General features: G+C 42.4%; 1 protein-coding gene across 1 annotated transcript in view; it reads right to left on the reverse strand.

The window, feature by feature from the left end:
• WASF1 (WASP family member 1) overlaps positions 1 to 14410 on the reverse strand; it is a 169463-nt gene that overhangs the window by 48879 nt on the left and 106174 nt on the right. The window contains exon 2 of the mRNA XM_065401649.1: positions 9344 to 9502. Within this exon, the coding sequence (XP_065257721.1) occupies positions 9344 to 9476 (133 nt within the window). The 5' untranslated portion in view covers positions 9477 to 9502. The remainder of the gene's footprint in view (positions 1 to 9343; positions 9503 to 14410) is intronic.

The raw sequence follows: 14410 nt of genomic DNA on the forward strand, positions 1-14410 counted from the left end.
GTAAGCCTGACTGGCAGTTGTGAAAGAAACACAGAGGTTGCATCTACACAAGAAAATTGGATACACACTTTCTAACAATGGTGCAGCTACACAGGTGATAGCAGCTGTGTTTCATGCCTGAGCCTGGTCTATGGTAACTTTGCACCACTGTTAATGTCAATTCAGCTGCACCATGGATATGCAATTTTCTTGTATAGATGCAATCAGAAAGCAAGTAATACAGAGAAGAGTGCTTAGGAAGCTGAAATAACAGCTGCTGGTGTCCAGAGAGCTACTGTTGCTAAGGTAGTAAGAAGAGCTGCCAAATGACAGATTCTTTTATCAAGTTACAGAAGCCGAGAAAAGGAGAGAGAGAGAGCGCGCGCGCAAGAAATAGGTAGAAAAAGAAACATTACTTACTGGCAATTCTGTATGTTGCAGTTACATCTTCCCCCATTATACATACACACACAGAGTGATACAGCTCCATAAACCAGGGAGAAAGGATTTTCACTCAAAGTAGACATATAGATATTTTTGCCCTCCCACTTCCATTTCTTCCTGATGCCAAGAAATTTTCCAAGCTAATCAATTAAAACCACCCACCCAAATGAACTACACAGGGGACTGGGAATTTTTATGGGGGAAGATGACAACCATGGCAAATAGAACACTGGTAAATAACTTCACCTTATAATGCTTTTCCTCTCATCCTACACATTATTGTATAAACCCATGAGGAAACCATTTCTGTAATCCCTGAACTAGATTGAATCATAAGAAAACAACCCAAAGAAATCATATGGTTCCAAATGATAAAATAAAACAAGCACCCCAAAATCTAAAGACAAGTTCTTAAAGTGTGAGAGCCAATTCAGGTGAGCCTCTTGTATCTAGGAATTAATTCTAGATTAACAAAATCAACTTCCCTAAAAAAAAAAAAAAAAAAAAAAAAAAAAATGCAAATAAGGATAATTTTTACCCAACACAAAAGACAAACACCTTCAAACTTATTAGTTCTCCAACTCAATCTGACAAAAGAAAAGGCCAGCTAAAAAAGTTTATTTAAAAGTTAAAACACTTGCTAAATACTAAAGTTGTTAAATGAGGGCCCAAGGGGCTACTATCATCAAAACCCAGTTTTCAGCGCATAAAGGCACCAAATAGCCCAGTGGGCTCATAAATAAGATCTGTTTTAGAGACTTCCATAGTGGAGGGAAAAAACGCAAAAGGTTGATGCTTAGACTCAAAGATGTCAAAACCAAGGCATCTCTTTAATTGTTCAGCTAATTCATTCATTCAAATTATATGCGAAGAACCATGGTCAGTCTCAATGCAAACTAAACCTATTTCCCCAAGACCTCACTGACTTGAGGCCCACAATCAAGTGGAAACTCACCCTACAGTTCTCAAACAGATTACTACTAAATATCATTCTTCCAGGGATCACCTGCGCAACTGTAGGATACAATACCTGTACTGAGACACAAGGAGCAGAGTAAATATCATAGATCATAATATGCTAACTAAAAGGTTGTCTGCTCATAATTAAGAGAAAATGTAAAGATCTTTGACTTGAACAGCACTGTACACAAGGGCTCAGGGGAGTACCTCCTAAGCTGGTCTGTCTTCTGGGTCAGTTCATATCCTCATAATTCCCCCAAATGGACAACCAAAATACTTTCAAAAATCCAGTAAGCAATATCACAGTGACTAGTATTAATATTTAAACACCGCCTTCCTACGATGTTTTACGAGAATACTTAAACAAGGTCCTGCCTCAAGGAGCTTACACCAGCTTACAGTTGTATTCAAACACACATGATATAAAAGTAAAAAGAAATAGGTGCACAGTCTATGAAGATCAACAGAGAAAGTCTTCGTGAAAAAGTCATGACAAAGCGGAAGGAGGCAGCTTTGTGCTTAGAAATGGGAAGCAAATTCTAAGTGTAAGCAGTGTTATGAGGGAAGACATGAAGCTGCGACTCTTTCAACATATCCCAAACAGCAGAAGGATCTTTCAGTACATAACACCACATCAGCACGAGGTACTCTTTGAATGGGAACTACACTAGCACACTCCACTGGTGGAGCCATCTCTAGTCTTATGGAACCCAAACTGGCTAATGTAGTCATGCAATGAAAACGTGCCCATGCACAAGTATATTCAGACTACTAACATATAGTAATTTTATGAAAAACATTAACAAATGGATCCCCCACAACACACTGTGAGATAGAAAATTATGTATTTACAGATGAGGAAATAGATGCCACAAGACTAGCTTGTCCACAGCCACAGAGTGAGTTAGTGGAAGAGCTGGGATTTGAACTCAAGAGTTCCTGGTTCCCAAGAGTTCCTGGTTCTCAAGAGTTCCTGGTTAAGGCTTACTAGCCAATGAAGCCTGTCAGGCTAATGTAACCAGCTTAGCTGCATGTTGCATAAGCTGCTAAGGATCCAAAGTAAAATAATAATTGTTTTTTCTAATTTTATTTTACACGGATGCAGGATGGCATTTACCTTTCTTTAAGGAAAATATTTCAAGAACTAAATGGGTCACAAAGTCTTCCTTTAAATAGAAGATATAAAAAAGACACGAAATAGGTATTATCGCACATTTGTCCACAGAGTTTCAGTGGGCAATTGTGTTCTCTATGTATATACACAAAAAGCAGAAGTGGATCACCAAAAAGCCTCCACTAGCCTGTTCAGTAGCTTACTGTTATACCACAGCATGTATCATGGACATTACCTTTCCGATGACAATATGTGAGAAAGATAAAGAAAGATCTATAGTCTGCTACCCATTGCTCCTACAACTGCTGGGACATCAGCCAAATTATTTTTGGAAATATCATTATGACAATTTCTGGATTATTATGTGACAGGAGAACCGCCTGCTAGAAACATAAACTGACATGTGGTCTGGTTCATGGCAGGATTTTGTGTACTGAAAACTTGTGATAATGTGCTGCACAAATTTATCCTGGGCTTTTTGTTTTGTTGCTGTTTGCCATTACCATTACTAACATCACTGCAGTGACTGATGTGCTAGAGCAAATAGGGCTCTAGCCCTGTTTCAGTTTCTTTTGAGAATTGTCCCAAGCAGAGAATTACATACATATCATACTAATTTCTCAATTGTTCCTGTTTTTCTCTCTTCTTACTTCTAATTTTTTCAATAAAAATGCTTTATTAAAACCAACAGAACAACAGATTTGCTCTCATGTTATAATGTCATCAAACACCTCTTGTATCTTATCTTTATTTAGCTTTATGTCTCTTTGCTTCCTTTGTAATATCTATATGAACTCAGAACAAAACTATACATAAATTATCTAACCAAAACCACAATACACATCAGTTTCATTTAAAGTACTGAAAAAGACGGTTACTCACCTTTGTAACTGTTGTTCTTCGAGATGTGTTGCTCATATCCATTCCAATTAGGTGTGTGCGTGCCGCAGGCACGATCGGCGGAAGATTTTTACCCTAGCAACACTTGGGTGGGTCGGAGTGGCGCCTTTACGGCACCGGATATATATCCCAGCTGGCCCAGTACCCCCTCAGTTTCTTCTTGCCGGCTACTCTAACAGAGGGGAAGGCGGGTGGGTTTGGAATGGATATGAGCAACACATCTCGAAGAACAACAGTTACAAAGGTGAGTAACCATCTTTTCTTCTTCGAGTGCTTGCTCATATCGATTCCAATTAGGTTACTCCCAAGCCTTACCTAGGTGGGGGGTCGGAGTGAGATGTCGCGGAGTGCAGAACCGCTGAGCCAAATGCCGCGTCACCCCTTGACTGCTGGATGATCGCATAGTAGGAAGCAAAGGTATGCACCGATGACCAAGTTGCTGCTCTACATATCTCCTGTATGGGAACATGAGCCAGGAAGGTGGAGGACGAAGCTTGAGCCCGAGTGGTGTGGGCAGTAGGGTGCGTAGTTGGGACACCAGCTAAGTCATAGCACGCACGGATGCATGATGTGATCCAGGACGAGATGCGCTGGGTGGAGACCGGAAGGCCCTTCATCCGGTCTGCCACAGCTACGAACAGCTGGGTCGTCCTCCTAAAAGGTTTCGTTCGTTCGATGTAAAAGGCGAGGGCCCCGCGAACGTCTAGGGAGTGCAGCTGTTATTCTCGTCGAGAAGCGTGCGACTTCGGATAGAAGACTGGGAGGAAGATGTCTTGGTTGACATGGAAGGCAGACACCACCTTAGGAAGGAAGGCAGGGTGTGGTCGCAGCTGTACTTTGTCCTTATGGAACACCGTATACGGTGGGTCTGACGTGAGGGCTCTAAGCTCCAACATACGTCTCGCCGAGGTGATAGCTACGAGGAAGGCTGTCTTCCAGGAAAGGCACCCATGAGTCTGGATAGGACCAGGTTGAGGTCCCACGTAGGGGCCGGATGTACGAATTTGCGGGTACAGACGTTCTAATCCCTTGAGGAACTATGGGATTGGAGAAGACCGAGACGCTAGGTGTACTCTGATGGATGAAACTGCTAGGCCCTGCTGTTTCAAGGACAGCGCCGTGATCTTGAGCGGTACTGCAAAACTGATTGGGACCGGCGGTCATATCGGTGCTGGGAGGCAGATCTGGACCTCGACGAAGATCTATGGGCGGAATGGTGCCGGGATCGATTCCGAGTAGATCGGCGCTTGGACCAGCGTCGGGATCGGTGCCGGGAGCTGGACCGGTACCGACCGTTCCGAGAAAAAGATCTTCGCGAGGCGGAGCGGCGCCACGAGTGCGACCGGCGCCGAGATGGTAATCGGTGCTGGGACTGCGAGGGGCGCCGTGAATGAGACCAGCGTCTGGCTCGGGACCGTGACTGGGACCTATCTCACTCTGCGACGGAGGATGCAGCATGGAGGGATTTCCTTTTGAGTGAACAGCCCGTACCGGTGGTACCTAAGGTTGTGACTGTCTCGGCTCGGTGAGCGCAATCAGGTCGTGTGCCGTGGAGAAAGTCTCCGGAGTGGACGGCAGCCCGAACTTGACCATGGTACGCACTGGGGAGCTTACGTGCACCAGACTTGACAGCCCTTGTGGCGCCAGAGTCAATGGTACCGGGGTTGGTCCAACATGGGACGCGGCTCCGAGGGAGGCACAGGCGGTGCGGGCAACTGCAAGGGAGCAGCAGGTTGTTTATGCTGCTTCTTCGGTCCCCGAGACAGTGAGCAGTGCCGCGCTGGTAGAGGTGCCGGAGACGTCCGGTGCCGGGAGTCTTTGCCAGTGTCCAGACGTGGTGCTGAACCTTCTGGTGCCACAGGCTAGCTTCAAAACGACAAGGTCGGAACCGGGTCTCGGTGCGGAGCCGAGGACATCGGGCTAAGTGCTGCTTTCATAAGGAGCTGTTTCAAGTGAAAGTCCCGCTCCTTTTTAGTCCAAGGCTTCAATGCCTTACAAATGCGGCACTTATCGGATTGATGGGATTCCCCCAGGCACTTCAAAGAGGAGTTGTGGGGGTCTCCCATAGGCATCGGTTTAAGGCAGGCCGAGCACGGTTTGAAACCCAGAGACCTAGGCATCAGCCTGGGTACCGGGAGGGAGGGAAGGGGAGAAGCCCTTTACCCCCAACTACTATTTACACTAAGAACAATAGTTATTAACTACTACTAAAGGACTAATAACAACTACTTTTAAAACTATTTACAACTATAAACGAGTGCTACACTAGAAGCTAGGGAAGTGGAGTTCAGCTGCTCCACAGTTACGACGACTGTCATGGGCGGTAAGAAGGAACTGAGGGGGCACTGGGCCGGCTGGGGTATATATCCGGCGCCATAAAAGCGCCACCTCAGAGGGCGCCTCAGCTGACCCACCGAGTGTTGCTAGGGTAAAAATCTTCCGACGATCGTGCACGTGGCGCGCGCACACCTAATTGGAATCGATATGAGCAAGCACTCGAAGAACCACCTTGAATTTCATAATAGAGTTTCTTGTCTCTGCAATGGCTCTCTCAGCATCCAGATCGTGTAGTCTGTTCTCAAGAACAGAGGAAAGATATGGGTAGACAGTCAACAGGACCATGGGCTCCTTTACATGGAAGTATAAAGCCATTACTCCTGGGGGAATTCTGTGCCACTGCACACATGCAGAATTCATATTTGGTGCAGAATTTTTTCCCCCACAGAAAATACATTCTGCCCGAGAAGTGCTGCAGTTCTGTCCCTCACCCATCAGGGGCCACTGTGGCACCAGAACAGCCAGCAGCCAGCTGCGATCATCACAGCACCATGTCTGCCGGAGCCAGGTTAGGACAGACAGAGTGGGGCACACAGGGCTGCTGGGGGGGTGGGGTCACAACTAGGGTTCAGAAGGGTTAGTGGGGGGAACAGACTGGGGCACGGGCTCAGGAGCTAGTGGGGTGACAGCATTGAGCCAGGGGCTGAATGGGAGGGATGCTGCAGGGCCACATGGGAACAGGGGGATGCAGGGACACGTGGGGATGGGGCAGATGTGCCTGACTGAATGGGAGAGGCTTGGAGTCAGCCAGGGTTTGCATGGGGGAGGCTTCCCAATTCCCTAACAATCCCTCCTCTCCCCCCGCCCCCAAATCTGTTCCATACGTCTCTCACCCACATCCAACAACCCTCCAGGTTCACTCCCAGGCTCCTTCCCTCTCCCTCAGCTCCTCTGTTACTCCAGCTCCCCCAAGCCTTTGCACTGCTTCTGAGGGGTGCAGAAAATAATTTTCTGTATTGTAGCTTAAACAAATTACTGAAAGTTCTGTATTAATATGCCTAGTAAGGAATCTATTTTTCAAAAAAAAAAAAAAAAAATTATGTGATTTTTTTTTTGTCTGTACTGTTACAGATATACTTGCTGACAGGTATTTTAAAATAAATTACCAAAATAATTGAAATTGGTGTGATTATATTGTGTTATTTTAACAAATAAAATAAGCAGAATTTTAAAATATTGTGTGCTGAAGTTTTAATTTTTTGGTGCAGACAGTTCTCCAAAGTGCTTGCAACCTCTTCCGGCATGGTGTCACCTGTAATTTTTATAAGTGTACTCTCTACTCCATTATCCAAGTCACTAATGAAAATATTGAACTGCTCTGGACCCAAGACGGACTCCTGTGGGATCCCACTAGATTCTCTCAGTTTGACAGCAAATCATTGATAACTACGCTGAGTATGGTTTTTCAACCAGTTATGCACCCATCTTATAATAATTTCATCTAGATCAAATTTCCCTAGTTTGCTTATGAGAATATCATGTGGGACTGTGTCAAAATCCTTATTAAAAAGGACATACATCTACTGCTTTCCCCCAGCCACTAGGCCAGTAACCTCGTCAAAGAAGAAAATTAGGCTGGTTTGGCAGGATTTGTTCTTGACAAATCCATGTTGGCTATTACCTATTACCCTATTATCCTCTAGGTACTTATAAATTGATTGTTTAATGATTTGTTCCAGTATCTTTCCAGGTATTGAAGGTAGGCTGACTGGTCTATCATTCCCCGGGTCCTCTTTGTTGCCCTTTTAAAAGATAGGTACTATGTTTGCCCTTCTCCAGTTCTCTGGGACCCCGCCTATCCTCTGAGAGTTCTCGAAGATAATCACTAACAGTTCCAAGATTGCTTTGGGTAGTTCCTTAAGTACCCTTAAGTGAATTCTGAAGCGAAGTAGGCATTGAACACCTCAGCCTTCTTAATATCATCCATTATTAGCTCTCCTTTCCCTCTAAGTAGGGGGCCAACACTTCCCTTTGTCTTTCTCTTACTCTTAATGTATTTATAGAACCTCTTCTTATGGCGGCAGGCGGGATCGAACTGGGGACCTCTGGAGCCAAAAGGCTGTTAGCTAAGGCTGTAGAGCAGACTCATTTAACTCTCTCTCTAAGTGGTCTGAGTGCCACTAGATGGGACAGAACACCACACCCAGAAGGTGTGTGGGTTACATTATGTCCTTTGCTTTGTATCTTAGATTTTCTCATTTTGTCCCTTCATGCTTGTATTATTCTTTTGTACTCAACTGTAGCCATTTGTTCATGTTTCAACTTTTTGTAGGATTGCTTTTTTACTTTCAGGTTATTAAAGAGCTTCTAATGAGTCATATTAGCCTCTTAGTATTCTTTCTATCTTTCCTTCACATCAGATTAGTTTGTTGTTGTGCCTTTAATATTATCTCTTTGAGAATCTGCCAACTCTCCTGAACTCCTTTTTACCATAGATTTTCTTAATGATCACAACATAATCCACAGTGTTTGTTATTGTGTAATACTGTTATAATTAGGTGACTGATAGCACTTACTGTCAGCTTCAAGCCTAACAAACCATACATTAAGGCCATAGCATAATTACACTTTAACATAAGTCCAATTATGTCCTATTACTTACTCAAAAATTGCATTTGGTTAGCCAATACTGACTTATATGGCTAGAAGGCCATGTCTTACTGTTAACTTTGACTATTGTAGTGCCATATAGCTGAATACCTTTGAGGGTTGTTACTGGGAAAGATCCTTTTTTAGCCCAATCTTGCTCTCACTGAAGTCAATGATAAAATAATCACTGACTACAATAGGAGCAGGTACGAGGGTCCATGATAACTCCTATAAATAATAATAATAAATAATACTAAATTAGTGGAGATATCCTATCTCCTAGAACTGGAAGGGACCTTGAAAGGTCATCGAGTCCAGCCCCCTGCCTTCACTAGCAGGACCAAGTACTGATTTTGCCCCAGATCCCTCAGTGGCCCCCTCAAGGATTGAACTCACAACCCTGGGTTTAGCAGGCCAATGCTCAAACCACTGAGCTATCCCTCCCACCCTGTCAGTCCTATGCCTTCCTTATTCTTGATATCAAGTTTCCAGAATTTTTTGCCCCTTGAAGGGACACAATTCCCAGTAGGAGGGGGGAGAACAAGTATAAAGTGGAAATCAATAAGGGGGAGGAAATGATGAAAGGTGGTTGGGATGATAGAGGCAGAAGAAACTGCTCCTCAACACGACAACTATATTTTCAAGCATGCTAACTGTGCTGTTCATTTCTGATGCTAACTTTACTGTTCACTCAGTCAGTAATGTTAAGACAGAGACCCTGACATTGTAAATTTGGAAAAGCCAAGAGTGCTCTTTGCCTGTTATCTACCTGTTTTGTGGAGGCTTACGTCTCCAGAACTGTCAGTCAGCACCTTTCATGAGCACTAAATTAATTTACAAGATAACAAAAGAAAACATAAGGTTCAGAGCAGTTTGTGTAATACAAGGTTGATAGAGAAATAAGGCTTTTTTGTTTCATTTTAAATTTGAAAATGTGGTTCTGTTTCATCTATAAAAACTGTAAGCAAATGACATTTTAGTTTGAAATGAATTGTAAAGTTAATAGTACAATGTACTTACTTAGACTACTCAGTTGTCTAATTATATTTGCCAAGGAGATATTGGTGACACATTCCAGTTCATTCTTGATGCCTCTGGGCAGTGCCGTGTGACACAGGTGCCTGGGGTCTATGTTTCTTTTCACTAATGGCATTTTGAGATATCAGAGGGCTAGCACACCTGTGAAGAAATTAAACAGAAGCATTATTATAGCTTTCCTTAACTATTTTGGTACAGATCATTACATCCAATCAAGTCATTAATACTGGCAAGATTAAAATGCCTTCACATTTAGGTGAAGAAGGGATTTCTTTGGCTTGAAAGGTTAGTTACATGAACCTGTATGTTTGAGTCTGATTTTCAACCTTGTGAACTTTTATCTGACTACTGTGTCAATGATACTATGAACATTTTGTTACTATTCATGTTTTTCTGAAAAAGATGGAAACCCTCCTTTGTACTGTAATTGTATCTTTCTCGACACACTAGTTCCTTACTCAGGCAAAATCCAATGGGCAAATCCTCTTGATTTATGGGAGGAAGTCATACTCCCTTTTTCAAATCAGAGTGGTAGCCGTCTTAGTCTGTATCAGCAAAAACAACGAGGAGTCCTTGTGGCACCTTAGAGACTAACGAATTTATTTGGGCATAAGCTTTCGTGGGCTAAAACCCACTTCATCAGATGCATGGAGTGAAAAATACAGTAAGCAGTATAAATATTACAGCACATGAAAAGATGGGAGTTGCCTTTCCAAGTGGGGAGTCAGTGAATTAGCAGTGAGACAGTTAGCTCGGCTTAAAATGTATCTGGTAAAAGCAGAGATTTCTCACTCCATTTGTGGTAGAGCATCCTCAGGCTGTTCCAACCGATGGAGGCATAAAATAGTAAATTAACTGCCTTTTGCAGCAGAGGAGACTTTTTCCATGGTCAGTTTACAGGTGGGTCTATAGCACTTTCTCTGGCAGAGTGGAAGTTTTTGGCTTATAGATGAAAGCTAGATGGTGTATTGGTGGTAGAGGGTAGGAGGACTGCATTAAAGCTTATATTGGAATCTTAAATGAGTATTTCTAGATTTTCCGATATTTAAGTGTTTTGAACTCGAATTACACACTTCTAAATTGCTCACTCTGTTGGGAAATTTGGAGTTAAGTTAAAAAAATTAAGCATTGTATTTTAAACCCTAAATCAGAACTTTGTAATTTTTACATGCGTTTTGCATTATGTCTACAACAGTCTCATAATGCTGTTTTAAATTAAAACTATTTATAACTGTAATTCCATTTTTGTTTGGGAATTTCTTGAGGGTCTTTCCCCCCCCCCCCCTCTTCTTTAATGAATGAAAACTTGATGTAGAAGGAGTCACTACAATTTGGAGAAAAAGAGCAGGTGGACCTGGGACATCTCTGAAGCTTATAAGAAGGAGATTTGGCCGTCACCTAGTTTGCTCACTCTTCCTATAGTACTTGTCAATCTGCAGGAATCCTGCCCGAGTGTTCTTGCTAGTTCCCTGAAGTTTGTAAATTATTCAGGAGTCCCTATAAATCTTACAAACACTCCAGGAGCACCTGCAGGCGGGGACTGAAACATTTGTAGGGAAGGAGTTTCCAAACCAGCAAGTTATGCCTACAGCATGTGTTATTTTTACAGAACTACTCATGAAGATAAATTTGTGGAGATTTTGCTAGCTTCCAGAAGTTTATTTTTTCTATAGCAAATATCATTTCTATTAACCCAGCATAACTCAATAAAACCGATGCAAGAGTCCTGATTGAGATCTAGCAAATACAACACATTTGAAATTAACTATGGATTCACTCTTATGGTTCCATAATAGAAAATAAATGTGTCAGTCTGTTGTACATATAAATGAAACATCCAATGTATGAGTAATGTTCTTCAGAACCAATTAAATATTAATTACCTTCCTGATTACTTCATTAATGATGCTATTGTGTGCACAAATGGAAGCAGATTCTACTGTTCTATTAAAAACACAGGGGGGAAAAATCAGTGACTATTATTAAATACAGACGCTCCCCGACTTACACAAACGTTCTGTTCCAGAACGCCTTGCATAACTCGAATTTTGCGTAAGTTGGAAAAGTATACCCAACCATTACGCAAAAAACAAAACAACAACAACAACAAAAATAAAATAAAATAAAATAAAAAAAAAACACCTTGCATTTCTAGCTTACGGAACTTGTTCCGTAAGTGCAGATTTGCGTAAGTTGGGTTTGCGTAACCCGGGTTTGTGTAACCCGGGGGACGTCTGTAGAGGTAAAATTCAGTATGGAAAGAAACTTCATTTTCAAACTTCCAAAAGCATAACTAGTAAAAATGTATATATAAAAGAAAGTTGACAGCTCTCACTGTTCATGGATATAAAGGAGGCAAAAAAATCTGTAAATCTGTTAATCAATTGACATCAAGTGGATATTTTCTCTGTCTTCTTTATTTATTTATTAATATTTAATTGTCCAATCAAGGTATGACTGAATGTTATATAGTTTTATTTTTCCCACTGATTTTACACCAGTGATGAAACAATGTGATTAAATTTAAATATATATATATATATCAAACTTCGGCCCTCAGATGGTGGGATGATGGGTTTCTTATAAATGTGTGTAACAACAAGAATAATAAAATGCAATTAAAGTCTATGTTATGTAATCTTTAGCAGTTAGCTAAAAATTTTAAATAATAACGGCACCTGTCAGTATATTTAGTGGAATTGAATTGTCTAAAGGGTTTACATGATAAAACTCATTTTACAAAGGAGGACTGATATTTGCATAAACTTGTCAGACATTGGCTCTGTCCAAGAGAAATTTAAAAAAAAATACACAAAATAATTTAATTTAAAAATAAAATAAAATTGGGGATTGATTTTTAAACAAATAAATAAATTTGGAGTTCCTTTACTTTACCTTCTGATTTTTGAGAACTTGGGATGAACTCATTTCATACTTTCAAGCTTTTCTCTACAACCATGAGGGCTGGTTTTTTATTTTTAAACGACAGCTGAGATCCTCACACAATCACATGAACCTATAAAGCTTTAAGGAAAATATCAAAGATCCTGAGACTCATGCTGAAAATCACAAGAGTTGGCAATGCTGTATGGTTAACCAAAACTGTGTAGTCTACACACCAAGCCTTAGTGGAGGGTGTCTGTTTGGGGTCAACTTTTACCTTGCAGGTGTTGTTCCCAGACACCAAAGAAAGATAAGACAAGCCACCAGGAATGAAGTTTAACAAGGCCACAACTTTATTAAGTAACATATCTGGGAACTAGCCAGCAATAACTCACCCAGTGCAGGTCATCCCTCATTTCTAATCCATACCATCTGGTGGAGGGTTGCTATCTGCCTGCCACTCCTTTGTTCACAGGGTGGGAAGCTGCCATCACAGCCTCCCCCCCTCCCCCCGTTAACCTGGCCCCAGCACTGTTTCTGGGCCCCCATTTCCCTCCCCTAATACAAGGGCTAAGGGGTGGACAGGAGGGTTTTGTCTCTGCTGTAGCAGTCATTAGGAGTCCTGAACCTATTCCCCTTTCAGAGATGCCTTCTCCCAATCTGCACCCAGTTCCACTTTATGAGGGAATCAGACCCCCTACTGAATGACTAGCTGCACTGGGCACCTGCCAAATTGCAACAAAAAGAAATTTTACAGCCGAATCTGCCCACCTGCTGAGGCAACTGAGAGAAAGGCAAGAAAACCTGCCCTGCCCAGAACAATCTGGCAGAGAAGGAAAAATTCCTTTGCAGCCGCAAAAAGATGACTAGACATAATGCCTACAACAAGGCCTCAAAACCCAGTCCTTCTCTGATCCCCAAAGGTGTTTTACTTCCTGGCAGGTGGAAGACTTTATAAGCCCCTTCCCTTGGGTATGCAGAAGTCAACAGGTTCCCCTCCCTTCATCAAGCCCATGAGGCGGTAGAAGGCCCATGAGGAAGGGAAGGGCGTGTGTACAATCCTTAAAGGGGCAAAGAGTTTTCTTTTCTATGTCAGCTCACACAAAGCCTCTCACCTCTGAGGCTGTGGGTGAGGCAGGGGGTGGTACAGGTCTACACTGAGGATTATGTGGAACTGACCTAATCCCGTGTTCTTTATAGAGACCTTGTGGACAGGTCTCTCACCAATGCCAGTATGCAAAGGGAGTGGGACCAGGTTCTGCCTCCTCCCCACCCCATTTGTAGTAGTGTTTACCCTCAAAGGGAGCAATCCCTGAGCTTCCTCAAATACAGAGACTGGGATTGTGACTGACCCTTATATGGGATGCCTGGAGAAAGGAAGCTCCTTGAAAACTCCTCTGCCACCTTCATATTGAATAAAGGCTAGTCACAATGTGATCCTTTATGTATTGAGTTAATAGTCTTTAAGTGCTATGCTTTCATTACAATAGCCATTAAATTCTGACAGATGTCACCAATTTTTTTAAGCAGTGAAAATGCTTTGGATCTGATTTTTCCTTGTTTAATTCCTACCCCAATGTATAATGGCACTGGTGAAAAAAGAGAACACATTTTTAAAACCAATTTAATGACATTTGAATGAACTACACCTCTACCCCGATATAACGCGACCCGATATAACACGAATTCGGATATAACGCGGTAAAGCAGTGCTCCAGGGGGGTGGGGCTGCGCACTCCGGTGGATCAAAGCAAGTTCAATATAACGCGGTTTCACCTATAACGCGGTAAGATTTTTTGGCTCCCGAGGACAGCGTTATATCGGGGTAGAGGTGTACCTTTGAAAAGTGAGATATAGTTACTTAATCCACTATGTTACATGCAGGCACAGATGCATCCTCTGTCCTCTAAAAGCCTTCAGCAGCTAACTTTTCTTCCTCATTCTTACCTTTTTCAAATGCCTCTGGCAGCTGCAGAGGAACCTGCCTATGGCACTTCTGCCCTGTACATGCACTACATCTCCAATAGGAGCAATACTGTTAAAATGACAAGGATTATGTCAGTTTCATTCTGCTCCTAATGCTGAAGAAACACTTTGGGGAGCACCCCAACTCATTGCTTTATAAAGCTCTTTTAGATAGTCTGAGAGTTGCCAACATATGAAACC

The sequence above is a fragment of the Emys orbicularis genome, chromosome 3 (assembly GCF_028017835.1).
Source record: "Emys orbicularis isolate rEmyOrb1 chromosome 3, rEmyOrb1.hap1, whole genome shotgun sequence".
NCBI lineage: Eukaryota > Metazoa > Chordata > Testudines > Emydidae > Emys > Emys orbicularis.